Source organism: Vigna radiata, chromosome 8 (genome assembly GCF_000741045.1).
Source record: "Vigna radiata var. radiata cultivar VC1973A chromosome 8, Vradiata_ver6, whole genome shotgun sequence".
NCBI classification, from domain to species: domain Eukaryota; kingdom Viridiplantae; phylum Streptophyta; class Magnoliopsida; order Fabales; family Fabaceae; genus Vigna; species Vigna radiata.
The window spans coordinates 40,537,390-40,554,286 of NC_028358.1; the positions used below are offsets into that span (position 1 = coordinate 40,537,390).

Here is a 16,897-nt window from a genome sequence, read left to right on the forward strand (position 1 = left end):
CATCACTCTCACTTATTTTCCACTTTTTCCCCCTAATTTTCTATAGATCAATAACATTTTTCTAATAAATTAGCAAATTGATTGTAATTTTGTTTAGAAAAAAAACGGATTAAATATAAAAGGTATTATTGTTACTACACTGTAATGTTTAAAATAAATTTTACACATTTTATTATTAAAGCATAATTTAATATTTAACGGTAAAGAGTTACGTATTTATTTGCTATTTTTAGGTTTATGTTTTGTTCAAGTTGAATATTTTTTTCGTCTTAATTTTATATTAATTTTTTTAAAAGTGACTCAGTCTCGGTTAACATTATACGAAAAGTTAATCTCACGTATTAATTTATAGTTTCTTTCAAATTTTCTTTTTATTATTTTTGAATATTTGTGAACTCTTTTTGAAATTTATTTTAACATGTTAATTTAACATTGCTTCAGGTGAAACTGTTACTGTGAAAATGTTAGTGTGATTTATGTTGCAAATCTTCAGTTTAGTTATTATATTTGTATTTTTATTTAACTTAGTTTTAATTTTTATTAAAATAAGAAAATGTTGTTTTTTTATTGATAAAAAAATTATATCTTATTATGTTATCATTTTCATTAAAATTGATATTTTTATTGAATATTTATGAAAATATTTTTAAATTAATTTCAAATTTTATATAAATATATTATTTGCATATGATTATTAAATGTAATTTAAAACAAAACATAAATCAGATAAAAAATAACATAAAAAATTGAAATTAATAAGTTAAATAGTATAATTTATTAAGTTTCAAGTTTTATATATATATATATATATATATATATATATATATATATATATATATATAAGTTTTTTAATAATTACCATCTGTTTTAAAAATTATTTTATGGTTTTAATTTGATATATATTTTAAAGTTAGTTTACTTTTTCTTCAGAAATATTTAATAAAAATATGAGTGTAAAATTTATATAAAAAAATTATTTCAATTTGAAAAAAAAAATGTTTAATTTTTAAAAAAATTGATATTAAATTAAATTGAGATTTTATTACATGAAACTGACATATAGAATAACTTTAAATTGACATGTAAAAAAAATATTTCAAAAAATTAAAAAAAAAAACATAAATTAACGTATGATACTTATTTTAACCCTATTTATACAGTAAAATCAAGATAAAAAAAAAATTGAAGAACCAACTTAATACCCTTTTAGAAAAACAGTCCATGAATAATTAAATCTTACTTTTATCTATAACATAATCACTATAAAAGAAAAAATAAATAGTATTTTTTAAGACATGGAACAAAGTGTTTTTGCATGTTTAAAAGTAAACTAAATATCTAACCAATATGTTGCATTTATTAGGAATAGTCAAATTAGATTACTATGTTTTGATCACATAAAACACAAGGTATAACAATCTGTAAAATACTAATCAAATGTTTCTATAATATTTTATCTAATCAATAACTTTATATTTATATTTTATTCAAGATAGTTTGACTTTGAACAGGATGATACATACTTTTAAAAATCCATTTTACACAACCTTTTAATAATATTATATTTAGTAATTTAATTTATATTTTATTTGAATGTCTTAGTTTAATGTTTTATTTAAAAAGTTGTGTGAAATGAATTTTATTTTCAAAAGTATGTGTCAAACTATCATTCCGACGAGTTTTTAATACTAAATATGTTATTAAATAATATTTATTTTTATATTTATGAAAAGATTTAACATATTAATTTTGACACATTATTAAAAATAAAAAATAGTATTAAATTGACTTGTAACTTTACAATTCAAATTTGTATAATTAATTATTAATATAATGATAGATTTTGTGATAAACCATTTAGATTTTTTCATCATTTTTAAATCAATACGATTAATCACCATTTTTACACTAATATGTTTGTCAATATATTTTCTTTTTATTTTTCTGTACACATATTTAATCAGTTTTTTAAATTTTATTTATGTATTAATTTTTCATATTCATACTTTCTTCCTGTTTCTTAATTATTCTTCTTTTCAATTTTATATTTTGCAATATATCACAAGTTCAAATCTAAACCATGTAAATGTTTCATTAATACATAGACACGTAAAGAGAGAAAAATCATGTAAATGCTCAAAGAGAGAAAGAAAAAGATTGCTGCAGATAATGAAGAAATGTAAGATATTTTTAAAATAAAAAAAAATAATGAAAAAATGTTGAGTATTTTTGAAATAAATAAAAATAGTGAGAAGGTCCAAAAACATTTGGGGTGGTAGAGGGAACGACACCCTTCCATTAAATACCACAAAATTTTATGTTCACCAAAATTCGAAAATACATTTTTTTGTCACCAAATTTTCAAAATTTGACCAAGTATCAATTCTTTTACAGGATTTCAAAATATTTTTTTAAGTGTCAATTATTTTTGTTTACCCAATTTCTACATCCGGTTAAGTATCAATTTTGTTCTTTATTTTATTTATCAGATTTCAAAATTCAAATATAAAAAGGTTTCTGTTATTATGTGATCTTGAATTGGATCTCAGAATTCCGGATTTTATACCTCCTATATCACACATATAATAATAATTTATTTATTTAATAAATATTCTGTAGGTATAAAATGAAAACTTCGGCAAAAGTTGTGGGTGCAGGAAGCAACCAATGGGCTACGATAAGAAACCCAATCAGCTATTCTCAGAACGTAATTTTTTGAAAAGCCCAGTCAAAAGACTAAATTGGACTAAAATCCATGGTATTGGACTGAGATTACCAGACCGGCCCATATAAATATAACTGTTTCACGAGTCACGTGGCGCTCTCTCTACAACTTTGAAACAATAAAGACCACGTCCAATTTCTGAAAAAAAAGGGAAAGTGTGTAAATTCTAAAGGATAAACGATTGTTTTAATTTTTAAACGATAATCCAATGTTATTTTATTCTGTAAAAGGATGAAATAATTATTTTAACTCTTGAATGTAAAAAGAGATTTTTTATTTTTTTTAATTACGTTAAGTTTTGCATCATTATTTTGATATTAAAACATATTCCGAAAGATTAATGTAACTGTAAATCAGATATTATTTTGTTATGAAGTTGTATTACAATGATCAATTTGAATTTTTTATATAATACTAAATCGAAATTCGGCAATACCTTAAACATGCATAAATAAAATTAGTATTTTCTACAAATTCTAAACGTTTCTGATAAAAAAATTGTAAACATCCGGACATTTTTTTTTCTTTCTTAAACCATAAGGAAAATGATATTTTGACACCAATTTTTTTACACCATTTTGACACTGCACACGTATCAAAATGTGGTTGAACAATTTCAAATTAAAAAAAAAAACTTTGATTTTTTTCTTCTAAATATATCCTTATTTCAGTTTTTTTAATTTGAAATCGTCCAACCACGTTTTGACACGTGTGCAATGTCAAAATAGTATCAAAAATTGTTGTCAAAATGTCATTTTTCCACAAATAATTGTATGTTCTGACTTTTCTCTTCTAAGGTTTTTACTGTTCCCTAAACTACTGTTTGTCCATTATTCTCTTCTCGAAGAACCTTATTCAGACTTCTGCCAACAAAGAGTTACATGCCCAAAAAAATACAAACAAAACTGGATCTCACAGAAAGATGCTCTTTTACAATTTCAGATATTTGTCAAGAAGGCGTTGAAAAAACCAGTTTGATTAATAGATTAACATTAAAGAAATTGTATGCACTTGCTGCTGTCGGATTTAGAAGATAAAAGGATAAACAATAATGTTTGTATGGATAGAGGATAAAAATAATAATTTTTCATGTAAATAATGTTGATATGGCATGTGCTCCTTAACGCATTCATGTTTGTGACAACTTTTTATATAGATGAAATTAGTGGATTGGGTTTTTGTTATGCATGTGTCTTAATTAAGAACTTTAAATATCAGGATCAGTATAGATGAAAAAAATTTAAATAACTAATAAAAAAGAAAAGAAAATCATAAACTACAAACATTATAAGTCTGAAGCGAGGTGAGTTATAGCACAAGTAGGCGAACAAAATGGACCTACCACGTTTACTTCCTACACTACACAGCTCTATAGCTCCTTCTTTCTTTTTCCACCTATCTGTACACAACTCTACACTTAAAACAAACTCCCATTAAACCCATATCAACATTCATATATGTCCAAAATTCATTACACATGTCATGTGATCATGTGATAATAACATGTTTAAGACATTATCCACACTCATCATGTGATAGGTTTTATCTAAAAGTATATGTTATATAATTTTTTCAACTCTATTTGACAACTTAATTGTAATTAAAATATAAAACACTTATTTTGTGGCAATTGATGAAATAAACTCTCTCAACTTGTACGACTTATTTAAAAGTATATTTAAAATAGTAGAATTAAGTATTTTTGGTTTTTGTTTTCTCAAAGGAACATTTAACAACTCTATGATCAAATGGAGATAGTGGGGAAGGAAAGCAACAAAAAGTGAACTATAGCTTGAAGACTCAATTACACCAAATACTAAACCCCACGGCAGCAACAAACATAGTTTGGTTGCCATATTGGTTCATTTCTGTTATTGGTGGGTCCATATTGCTCACAATTTCAACCTCAAGCCTTTCGTCCATTCCCTTCCTTCTCATCCATTTTCCAATACTAATTCCCTTCATCTCCACCCCACCTTCTCCTTCTCTCTTTCCACCACTCAAAAACACCAACACTCACCAAAACGACGCCGTTTTCCAAAGCGTCCAAAAACCGCAACTTCTAACTCCACAGACACAAATTCTCCACCTTCTAATCTTTTCCTTTATTCTTCTCTTTTCTCCTCGCATGCGCCATGTTATTATTATTATTATTATTGTAACGCTTCGATGGCGACGCGAGGTTTAATCTATATCCGTTTCGTTTAAGCAATTAATGAGCGTCGATTTCACTTACGTGGATTTCCAATCCCGCTTCGTTCCTCACACTGCATCGTGAAAACTCTATTAATCTCAACGAATGTTGATTATTGTTAATATTCCTTCAATTCCAGACAAAGAGCAAAGGTACGCACTGTTTTTTTAGATCCTGCTTTCTCACCTATCGTTTTCCCAAGCGAATCCGAATCCAGGTAAACAACGCCATTCCTTTCTACTCTATCTAGATGAATATCCTCGTGGCGCTCGCATTCTTGTGCCTGGCAACGTTGGCGCCATGGCGCGTTCGCTCGCAACAACAGAGGCTTCTCGTGAACATGACGCTCGTTTCCAAGGCCAAAGCTAGCGGCGCTCGTAAGTTTGTTTTAATTTTCATTTTCGTAGATTCACTATTAATTAATTTTGCATTATTATTCGTTGAAATTTGGAGGGAAAAAATGTTTGTAGTGTGTTTGGACGGAAGTTTACCGGCGTATCACTTGCACAGAGGATTCGGTGCTGGTGAAAACAACTGGCTTCTTCAATTTGAGGTACTGTGCACTCAACTTTCTCTGAATTATTTAAGACATGCGCACTTGTATGGTAAAGATGTAGTGATATATACTGCTATGTTTATGCTTACGAGTTGTTTGAGTCTCGCGAGTTTTATACTATTTTCTTGAAAAATGGGAAGAGTATGCTGGTTTTGTGGTTTGAAAAAGTGGCGATGGTGTCTTTGTTGTTTTGGGGAGGTGAAGAGGGTGATGATTGCGTGATTCATTGGTTGGTTTCTGAAAATGCCACATGACTATGGCTTTTTTGTCGTGCACCTAGAATTTTGCGCGCGCAGCTTTAGGGAACTGGAATTCACTGTTTTACCACTCAAAGCAAATTCTAAAATGAGCCCATCCACGAGATTTTTTTATCGAAACCATCCCCTCGTATTTACATTACGAGTTCAATTCAGCGGCTCAGCCGAAGACGGTGGCTGGTCAAGAGATCAAAATTCGGTTCTGATAACAGCAAATTCTGACCTGTTTTTTGTTTTTAGTTTTTTTTTTCAAAGGTTTTTTAGGAATATTAACATATTTTTAAAAGTATAAATATAAATTACTAAGGTAAATTAATTTCTATTATTAAAAACTGCATTTAATTTAAAATTAAATTATTTTTATCAGCTTAAATAAACTTTAAAAGTTAATTCAAATTATTTACACAGATTAATAAATTTATACATTAATATTAATTCTTTATTTAATAACTTATTTGACTAACATTAATGATTTACTGTTAATGTCAGATTATAAATAATAAACGAATGGTTTAATTGTTATTCATTGTGTTGACTATTATTATTAGTTTATATTTAATAAATTTAGCATTATTGAATGTCTTTATCTATTATATATATAAAATCAATATATAATACAAAATTATAAAGTTATTAATTTAAATTAACTACTATTAATATTTCTGCAAAATAATTTATCTTACAGATTATATTTATGATTCTTAATTTGAACTTTTTTTATTAATAATAATTAATTATATTTTTTGTAACTTTTTTAAAAGATTTTTTCATTTAAGTTATTAAATTAATTTATTAAAAAATGACTATTTAATTTAAAGGTAACTTTTTTCGCCTTACCTTTGATATTTTAAAATTTATGAGCCAAAAAAGTTAGTATTCAATAAACTTTCAGATTCATTGATTTTTAACACAATACGATAAGAAAAATAAATAATGGAAACGGTAAAAAGGTTATAAAATTAGAACTTTGTATTTATTCGAAATTTCAAACTCGTCTGAATATTATTAAAATAAAAATGGATGACGTTTTAATAAATTTGAAAATAAATATATTTAATATATTTTCAAAATGGTTCATTTGATAAAGAATTCACTTTTCTCCAGCTTGAATGGGTGGCCTGGCCACCCTTCAACCCGTTATAAAGAAAAAAATACAGGGCGAATTGAATATTTAAATCAGTTAACCTGCATAGACTTTGGATTTTGTTACTTACATATTTTTTTTTGAAAAAAAATATATTGTCATATAGAATTATTTATATATTGAACGTAATTAAATATTTTATTCATCATTTCAATAATTACGTTCTATTTTATATTCTTCTGTAATATATTTATTTATTTATAAGAAATAACAATTTGAGATATTTAAATCTAAAATTAAAAAGATTTCTATAGTTGATTTTATTCTAATCTTTTGAAAGTTATATGAGTAATTCTCATCATCTCAAATCCGCTTATTTTATTTAATGAGATCTTAGGTTAAAGTAATAATAGTAAAATTATTAATTTTATTCATTATAAAAGGTTTTATTTAAATATTTTTCTATTTTACTTTTTTTCAGTGATTTATTTTCATTGAAGTTTCTTAATTAATTGTCATGAATATTTTCTATATCATTTAAAAATTTCTTATTATGGTATCTCCTTAATTACGAATACTCCAAATTACTAGTATTTCGTTTCAAATTATGATTTAAGTTTCAGAGAAAAAAAAACATTAATTATTTTTCTGATTTAAAATTTACTATTTATTCTACTTATATTTTCAATTACGTTAACATATGAGTTTAAAAACAGTTTCCGGTTCAAAGATATATCTTATCATGAAATATAAAAAAATACAATGTTTTTTATGTTATAAATTTGATTCATCAATTGAAGATATTTTTTTACTTTTTCTTTACTATTGCGCGCGCGCGCGTATATATATATATATATATATATATATATATATATATATATATATATATATATATATATATATATATATATATATATATATATATATGAATAAAATCTTAAAACATTTCTCAAAGTTAGTTAAATTATCTATAATAGTTTTATGTTTTTTGGTATTAAATTATGTTCAAATTGTAGTATTAAAAATTCTTATATTTTCATATAATATATTCTTTACTTAGACTTGTATTATTAATATTTTTCTTTAATTTTGTACAATGTCTTTCGTGTGTATACAGGTTAGATGATGAAAGTTTCAAAATTAGATAAGAGTATATTAGAATAACAGTGTAGTTTATCCATCTTAATAACATTTTACTTTTAATTCTTTATTCAGTAATATAAAAATATTGAGTAGCATCTTGAAAAAATAAAAATAGAAAGAAAAAGACAATGGGTATTCCCCGGCAACACTTTTATAAGCAGTGTCGGAAGTGTAGAGTTATTGTCGGAGAATAAAGTTTTGTATATACAAACTTTGAATCCAAGCAAATAATGGAAACCTGAAATGATTGAATGAAATGACAAAATATTAAGTTCAGTTAGTTTGGTGGAGCCTAAATTAAATTCCAGTTAAATTTCAGTTGAAGAAACCTCCTTTGGATCTACCTTAATAAATCATCAATGATGATCATTGCCTATTTATTAATTATGGTCCCTTCCAGGGAGGTGGATGGTGCAATGACTTGAAATCATGCTTCGAGAGAGCCAAAACTCGGAGGGGTTCATCAAGTTATATGGTCAAATTGGAAGTGTTTTCTGGTATTTTAAGCAACAATGCCACCCTTAATCCTGGTAACTTAACCAACTTTTTCTCTGTTTTATTTTACTTGAGAAATATCAAAATTTAACTAAATATATTTTTAAGATACTGAATACAAATAAAATTTATTTTTATTATAATGTCTACTGTGAGAGTAAATTTTTCTTATCAAATTTCTAAATTTATTTGTGTTTGATGACATCTAAACAAATAAAGAGAAAACAAATATTTCCTTTGATAGACAGTGTTGATGGTAAAATATAATAATAGCTTGGGTCATAACATAACTTTTGGATCCACATCTTGCTGGGTTCTGCTATACCAAGTAAGGGAGGTTCCGTGATGTGCAACTATTGGTGCATTAGAAGCCGGTAACAACTGCATTTAAATGAAATAATACAGAGCAATTAAGTCAGATTGGGTGAATATAACTGTGTTTGGTTAGGTTGGGTCTGGAGCACAATTTCAAGCTTTTCCACATTTTTACATAAATCTGACTTCTAAATGAATATCCAAACACATAATATGACAAAATTCTTAAAGGTCGAGTACACAATGAACGCCATGTGCCTCAAGGCAGTGTTGAGGGTACTTAAAACCAGCATTATCGTGGATTTTAATTTTTATATATATTATTTTGAAATATTTATTTTTTTGTCCTATTTTTGTTGTAATTTTTTTTTTTAATTTCTATTCTCATTTTTAATCATTTCATATTTTACAAATTGCTGTGAAAAAAAATAATCACTGTCTCGATTTAATAGTTTATAAAAAAAGTCATTATTTAATATAATTTTTTAATCTGTAAATTTTTCTAGACTTGAATAAATACAACATATATTCGTAATATGAATTTTATCATTAATCGTATTGCTTTCACTGTTTTATATTTTACTTAATACTAATAAAGATTTTGTGCATTGTAGAAATGTTTTTGGTATTAAATAAATTTTAGAAAATATAATAAAAATAGTCTATGAAGCCAAAATAAAAGCAAAACGCTTAATGAAATTATCTAGAATATTGGAAATCTGTGGTAGAAGAGAAAAAATGTTTGGGATTATGAAATGCTTAATCAATAATGAATCATTTTAGAAATATAGTATTCTTATGCAAGTCATTTTAAAATACATTCAATACATTATAATTTAATATATAAACATGGATGGTTGTTGATGAGTATTGATATATTTTTATTTTTTAATCTATTTCAATTGTTTAACAGTACACAATACTTGATTGTTCTATAAAAAACGCACCACACACTTCATTTTAAAAAATTGAAATCCACACAATGATAAACGATTAATTCTTATATTACCATCAAAGAAAGTTGTCACAAATGTTTTTTTGCCACATTTTTGTGAGAAGTGTTCCTACTCTTTTCATCTCTTGCTTTTAAAATAAGAGAATATGAGAGCCAATTTAAATTTCGGTGACTGTTACACTGATGTCAATTTTTTATACTCTAAAATTTCTATTTAGAAATTTAAAGTAAATATTTACTTTATAGCATACTAGCTACTTTCAACTTTCCTTGAACTTTACAAAACATTTTATTTGTATATTAACATTCTTACTCTTAATTCCTATGCTATATCCCTTTTTAATTACCTCCAGATCCATTATTTCATAGTTCTTTTGGTTTATTACATAAAATAATATAATGATTGGTGATTAATATAAAGTAGTTACTATTATTATAATTGTAACTATCATATTTTTATAATCTCTTTTAATATACCAGTATTGACACTGTCGTGCAATGTAAGGACTACTAGCAGTTTTGTAATTGGTAACATCTTAAAATAGATATTGAATTTGGGGATGTCAATTTAGTTCATCCTTCACTTTACACCTTTTGTGTCCGAGTGGTCCTTAAAACACAGCTGTCATCTGAGTTTAAAAACGATAGTCACACAAATAGGCAATCCAGTTGTGTATACTGTAGACTGTAAACTATAGCTCCTGCTGGGTCATGATTCCCTTTCACGGACTCCTGTCTCCTATCGTGTCGTTTGACGTTTCATTTTTACTTCGGAGTGTTTCTTTTAATAAATTATACATTAACTATATAAATATATCAAAGCCATTATAAAGAAGATTCAAGAAGTCAAATAGGATAGGTGGAAAGAGCTTATGACAAAATAATATAAACGAAGTTTTATGTACATACATTTTAATTTTAACACATGTTTTTTGAATATTAAAACTATTTAATTTTATTTTATAATAATAAATAAAAATTACTATATGATTTTAATGTAAATATAATAAAAATGTTTTCTTTTAAAATAACACAATCAACAATTATGTTACACCCTTTCCAGACAAGTACCAAGACACTTTACCTTTCTCTCAGAACCGGCGAAGGTTGGCTTCATCCTTCGGTATTATAACTCAGAGTGGGCGTTCCATCGTCCGTTTCACATTACTTTAATTAATTAACTCTAGTAAGTTTCAGTTCAACTTCCCCCTCGTATTTGCAACCATATATTACTAGACTACTTAGTTGGCCTTCGGAGGAGGAGGGTATAGTCTTCTCCAGAAGTTCCTTGATAGACTTAACCAACCGATGGAAGAATGAACGAAATTCTTGTTTTTTTTTTGAATTGAAAGGTCACTTCCTTACTCTTCAATTGGGGTTCTCATAGAGCATATTTTTATTTACGATTTCATTTTCTTCATACTGCATCACCATTTTCTAATCACCATCTCCAGCTGAGCTGTCGGTGGACATACTAATCTAATTATTTGGGATGATGTGTATGAGCATCATGTGTTACGCTTAGATCCGCTACACCCACCTGTTAATTTCTTTTCATTTCTTGCATGAAAAAGAAAAATGTATTTCCCTTTCTGTGTGATGAAAAGGAACATCATTTTTGTTAAAAGGTGATTGTCTTAAATTGAAGAATAAAAATAAGGTCAATTATCCAACTCAAAGTTAATAACTTAAATTAAAAATAGTTTTATCCTTTATTCATGAAAATTAATATTTTTTTTATAAATGAAACAGTCAAAATCGTAACAACAAAAAAAAAAAATTCACCTACAAAATATAATAATAAAAAAATATTAATTTAAATTTTTAATAAAATCTTAACTGGTCACAATATCAATTTAGACTTAATTTCGGATTCATAAACGTTGACCGGTAAATAAACAAATTGTTAATTATGTTTATACAAGTTATTTAATTTAATACTAGCATTTTAGTAGTATATAATTGGTTAAATTTTATTAAACTAACTTAGTTTCGAAATCGCTGTTGCGATAGTAAAGTCTAACTAACTATAATAACTTTTTGTCGAATTATGTACTAAAGGAAGTATTTTTTTTTTAAATCTTTTTTTTACCTCTTAGACTTTGTCTATGAATGTTTACAAATTATTAAATCATTGCGTTTGTCCGTGAATGTACTGTATCAGATTTTTACAACTGGAACCGTGTAAAGCTGAGATACTGTGATGGAGCCTCGTTTACGGGAGACGCTGTGTTCTCTAACAAGGTAAGCGAACTCCTCGTTTACGCGAGTCTTGCATTCATTCCTCTATAATAAATAATATCTTTCACATTGGCTAAACCATTTCTCTAACCCAAAATTACTGTAAAACAATGAAGGTAGTTCACCAGTTCAGACTAAATCAGAAAGAAAGCCGAATATAAAGGGAAAACAAGAGCAATGTTTCTTTTGAATTTTTAATAACTGATATTACTACATTTAACACTATGCCTAATTATTATTTTTATTCATTTACTCTTTATTTTACACACTAAACTTGTATCTTGAAAATACTCTTCTACTGTTAGAAGGTCTAACTTTAAGTTATTTAAATAACAGTTTCCAAGGAAAGTTACACTAAATCAGGAGGATATTGGGTCAATTAACTTTACAGGCATTAAGTTTCATCAGCATATGTAACATGTCTAAACCAATTTTGTTGCATTGAAGTAACTCTTGGTGTTTGTGAGATGAATATCAGACAACAACTCTTCATTTCAAAGGGCAAAAGATTTGGGAAGCCATTATTGACGACCTTCTACCACAAGGTTTGGGAAAGGCACGGAAGGTATACTTCAATTCTGTAGAGTTCGCTTTTGTTCATTCTCGCAACTCTGAACTGAACATGAGTGTAAGTCAACAAATTTTGTTATAAGATGAACGAAATTTATAATACACACTATTTTGTGTGTAGGCTTTGCTTTCAGGTTGCTCAGCAGGAGGTTTAGCAACCTTTCACCATTGTGACGACTTCGCCAAGCGTTTGCCAACGGATGCTAGTGTTAAATGCTTGAGTGATGCCGGTTTTTTTCTTGACGAGTATGTTTAGTCTATCTTGAGCCATTCCAACATAGTTTTCGCCTGTATTTCTTCAAAATCTAAGTATTGAAGTTACTTTCCCCTTTTACAGAAGAGACATCAATTTGAACCACACCATGAGGTTTTTCGTTAAAAGTCTAGTTCGGTTACAGGTAACATTCCATAAATGCGACACATGTGCGGTACTTGTCTTTTATAAATAATATCAAAAGAGAATTGAAGGCCCAAATGGTTTGTGGGTATGAGCATTTGGTTTATATGTTATACGATTTTCATCTTCTTAGCAGAAAGAGATTTTTAGACAGTGCAACTGCTATGTTGCTTCACTTTTACAATTTCTCACATCTGATGACATTTCGTTCTCCATTTGTTCACTTTTCATATATTGAAGTTGAAACTTAACAAACCGCTTTTAGAATTTCTACACATTGCTGAATGGTTCAATTTCGTAGTAGATATCACATGGCATAACACGCTTTGGTTACTTTTGTCATTAAAATTGAGCTTAGGTAGAGGGAATTGTTTATATCCCGTATTTTATAGGCAGGATAGCTGAGCAATCGGTCATGTAAATAAGTCTTAATGAAAAGAAAATTTTAGGGCTCAAGCATAACAAAGAAGACGAAGATATTTCTTATTCATTGCTTGTAATCCATCACAGCAATATATTACAAAATAGACAAAAGAGCCTGCATGTTTTTACTCTCTACATTCAGTTTTGAAATTGCATAACAGGAAGCATAGCATTCAACAGTCTTAACATGCCAAAGTCTTGTGCAACAGGGGATAGAGCAGAACCTGAATAGAAATTGCACCAGAGAACAGTACTTTCCAGCCTTGGTATGACTTCCCATGAACTTGCATCGTTAGCTCAGGCAAATTATATACAATTTTGACGTTTTTCATGTTTATATGCAGTGCTTCTTTCCACAATATGCGTTGAAATACATATCAACACCATATTTTATTTTGAACTCTGCCTATGATGTATACCAAGTAATATTTTTTTATGACATATTTTGTTTTTTTAACATCCTATATAGCACAATTGTCCAATTATGAGATAATTACAACTTAAAATGTCAACAGTTCCATCATATATTGGCGCCACCCTCTGCGGATTTGCACGGACACTGGAACAAGTGCAGGCTGAACCCGGCTGCATGTACAGCAGACCAAATTGCTATATTGCAAGGTTCCTATTTCAAACTTTTATTTCTCAGCAGTTTATGAAATTCTATGTATTGAGAAGTCTCTAGTGTTTACAATACAAAAATGTTTTTATTTTGTGAATGATTATATATATAGTTCGCACTTGTTGAAAACTCTCCCATCATGATGTAAATAGAACTAATTTTCCTTAATCCACGTCTATTCAGGTTTTAGGCTCGACATGCTTGGAGCTTTGAAACCATTCTATATGAATTCAAGAAGAGGGGGGGTGTTCATAAATTCATGTTTTGCTCATTGCCAAAGTGAACCACAGGATACATGGTTTAGAGATGATTCTCCAAGAATAAACAACAAGGTGTGGATCTTACTCATTGACAGTGATGATAATAAACCTCTATATAGTGTGTGGAATTTCAAGTTTGTCCGGAGAAAATTTATATTGCATGAAAATAATTAACTGACTTTTAATCATCTATTTTATTTATCGTATATGGAGAAGCAGTTTGCTAAATAAAAGATAACAGTATAAGATCTTTGAACTGTGTCACTATTGTAGTATTTCGTTATTTGATGTTTCCTCCTTTGAACTTTTGGCACTACGAATTTTAGTCTGCGATTAAGGTAAACTATCTTTTACAGAGTATTGCAGAAGCGGTTGGTGATTGGTATTTTAGTAGGAACATAAGCAAGGAAATAGACTGTCCATATCCATGCGATGGAACTTGTCATAATATTATACCCGAACCTAAGCTCAGGTAAATGACTTGTATAAAATTATGTATTTGTTCTCTTGCGTATCTAGGTGGCTTTTAAGTTCCATTGTCTGACTCGATTTGAAATGTTGCAGGTAAGATGGAAGATTAAACTGAACATTTTTCCTCAAGATTCTCTATTTTTCACATACAAGCCCCGATGGTCCACTAAAAGAGATTTAAAAGGCAGTTTTTGTACAAGAGTAGAAAACCATACACATATAGTGAATGCTAGGCAGATAGAAAATTCCTTGATAGGAAGTGATAAAGAAACCAATAAAGAAAATGTTGTTTGAATGATTTCAGTTATTTTCCATTCATTATAAAATATTTTTACTCAATAAAATTAATTTCAATTTTTTTTTTCTTTTTTTTTTCTTATGTCTCATCATATGCACTTGAAACAGTTAATAATTTGTAACTAAAAGAACATAATGTCTCGGTAATTGAATCAAACAGATAAAAGGCGACTATATATAACACCAGGAACTTCATGATTCTTCGGTAGCAACCGATAGAATAAGATGCTTCAGATCAGTAACTAAGAGTTCCCGGGAGATAGCATGAGAGAATACAGAGGAAAATTGAATACCACAAGCCTATCTTTTCATTGTTCTTTCTCCTTCAATTTGATGCTTTTCTCTCATAGCCAACTTTTCCACATTTTTCGCCTCGCATTTTGATTTAATTCTTCTCCCTTTAAGGTTCTTTCTTGACCGCATGTTACAATACCCTTATATAAAAAAGTCACCTAGTCTTCTAGGTTGAAATGAGGGTAAGAGTTGCGAATATCCTCCTAGTCTTCCCAGATGGCTTCTTAATGACAATATGCCATTGCATGAGAACCTGTGGTACATTACAGATAATAGTACAAGTTAAAGTATTAAATTGCTGAACAATGGGACCCAACTCTTGTAGTAAGGCTGAGAGGGAGTTCTTGTAACCTTCTTCAGCAAATAAATATGAAATACAGAGGAATCCTGACATTATAGATAGCTGAAGCTTATGCTACTATCCCAACGCCTGCCAAGACCGGAATAGGACCACCAAAAATATTCTCAATTTAGGGCTTTCGAACCTTAAGTAAATTATAGCTTACAAGTGTTGTAACAACTTATTTCTTGTATGCAAATTTTCTTGGACAACAAGATCCCTATATTGAACTTCACAGCATACCAAAATTACGCAAAGAAGAATTGTAGTAAAACTGAGTCCAGGAAACACAGAATACCAAGCCTTCCAATTACCATAAACAAAGCAATGAGGTTCATTTCAACTCTCTTATTCAATGCTTTAGTTCATCTATTCAATGCTTTTAAACTATGAAGCACCTGGGTTACATATAATATTTTAGTTATTAATGAAGTATCAAATAGTGATATTTTTATAATGATAATAATTTATCATTTTTTTTATATTCACATCTTTAATATATATTAACTTTAATATATATTATTTATTATTATAATTTAATTTTATACGATAATAATAATATATTTATTATGTTTTTAAGAATTATTATATATATATATATATATCACTTTTAATATTTTATTATTTTTAAAATAAATATAATGACAGATAAAATAAATATATTGTATTCGTGCATCATAACTTTGAAGAGGTGTTGAAAAAAAAATAGAAATATGTATTTTATTTGTAAAACTCATTGGTTAGATATTTTAGAAGTATTAAAATATGTTAAGACGTTGAAAGAGATAAAGAATAATATCATAATCTTATACAAAAATAAATAAATTTTAAAGAATTTTTTTAGAGAAATAAAGATTTTTAATAAAATGAAACTTATTTTAATATAACTCTATAACTTAATTTTTTAATAATAAAATATTTGAGTATAATTTAAAAAATTTCTTTGCACTCTTAAATATTATCTAAATTTCAAGTGAAGTTTTATGTCGTGAATTTCCATTATGAGTTCAAGAATCCTTCCGTTGGAATGTTATATTTGTTTAATTTTAGAAGCATCAAGAACATGAATGCTTTATTGTGTATTAATACACATGTTTGAAAAACATTATTTTATTGGAAAAATTGTGAAAGCTATAATTAGTATTTAATGAATGCGAGAAATCACATTTTAAATGCTCGAATAAAGACACTAACAAATCCACCTTAAAGCAACCGAGTAATGTTCACCTAGATACTATGTAGTTTTAGAAGAGACTGA

At 27.7% G+C, this 16,897-nt stretch overlaps 1 protein-coding gene across 1 annotated transcript; it reads left to right on the plus strand.

The window, feature by feature from the left end:
• The first annotated feature begins 4,548 nt into the window (after positions 1-4,548).
• On the plus strand, positions 4,549-15,011 carry LOC106772750 (pectin acetylesterase 9). The gene is made up of 14 exons (XM_014659328.2): positions 4,549-5,071; positions 5,170-5,296; positions 5,390-5,472; positions 8,360-8,489; positions 11,889-11,968; positions 12,444-12,530; positions 12,657-12,781; positions 12,873-12,933; positions 13,565-13,621; positions 13,700-13,777; positions 13,871-13,976; positions 14,161-14,309; positions 14,594-14,709; positions 14,802-15,011. Exons 2-14 carry the CDS (start codon positions 5,170-5,172, stop codon positions 14,803-14,805), a joined length of 1,203 nt encoding a protein of 400 aa, XP_014514814.1. The 5' UTR covers positions 4,549-5,071; the 3' UTR covers positions 14,806-15,011.
• Positions 15,012-16,897: the final 1,886 nt, after the last annotated feature.

Bases quoted from the DNA above. Each gene is read 5' to 3' on its own strand.
- LOC106772750 (XM_014659328.2), top strand. From the start codon at position 5,170: ATGAATATCCTCGTGGCGCTCGCATTCTTGTGCCTGGCAACGTTGGCG. The intron at 5,473-8,359 runs GTACTGTGCACT...GGTCCCTTCCAG, and splicing joins ACTGGCTTCTTCAATTTGAG to GGAGGTGGATGGTGCAATGA. The intron at 13,622-13,699 runs GTATGACTTCCC...GTTTATATGCAG, and splicing joins AACAGTACTTTCCAGCCTTG to TGCTTCTTTCCACAATATGC.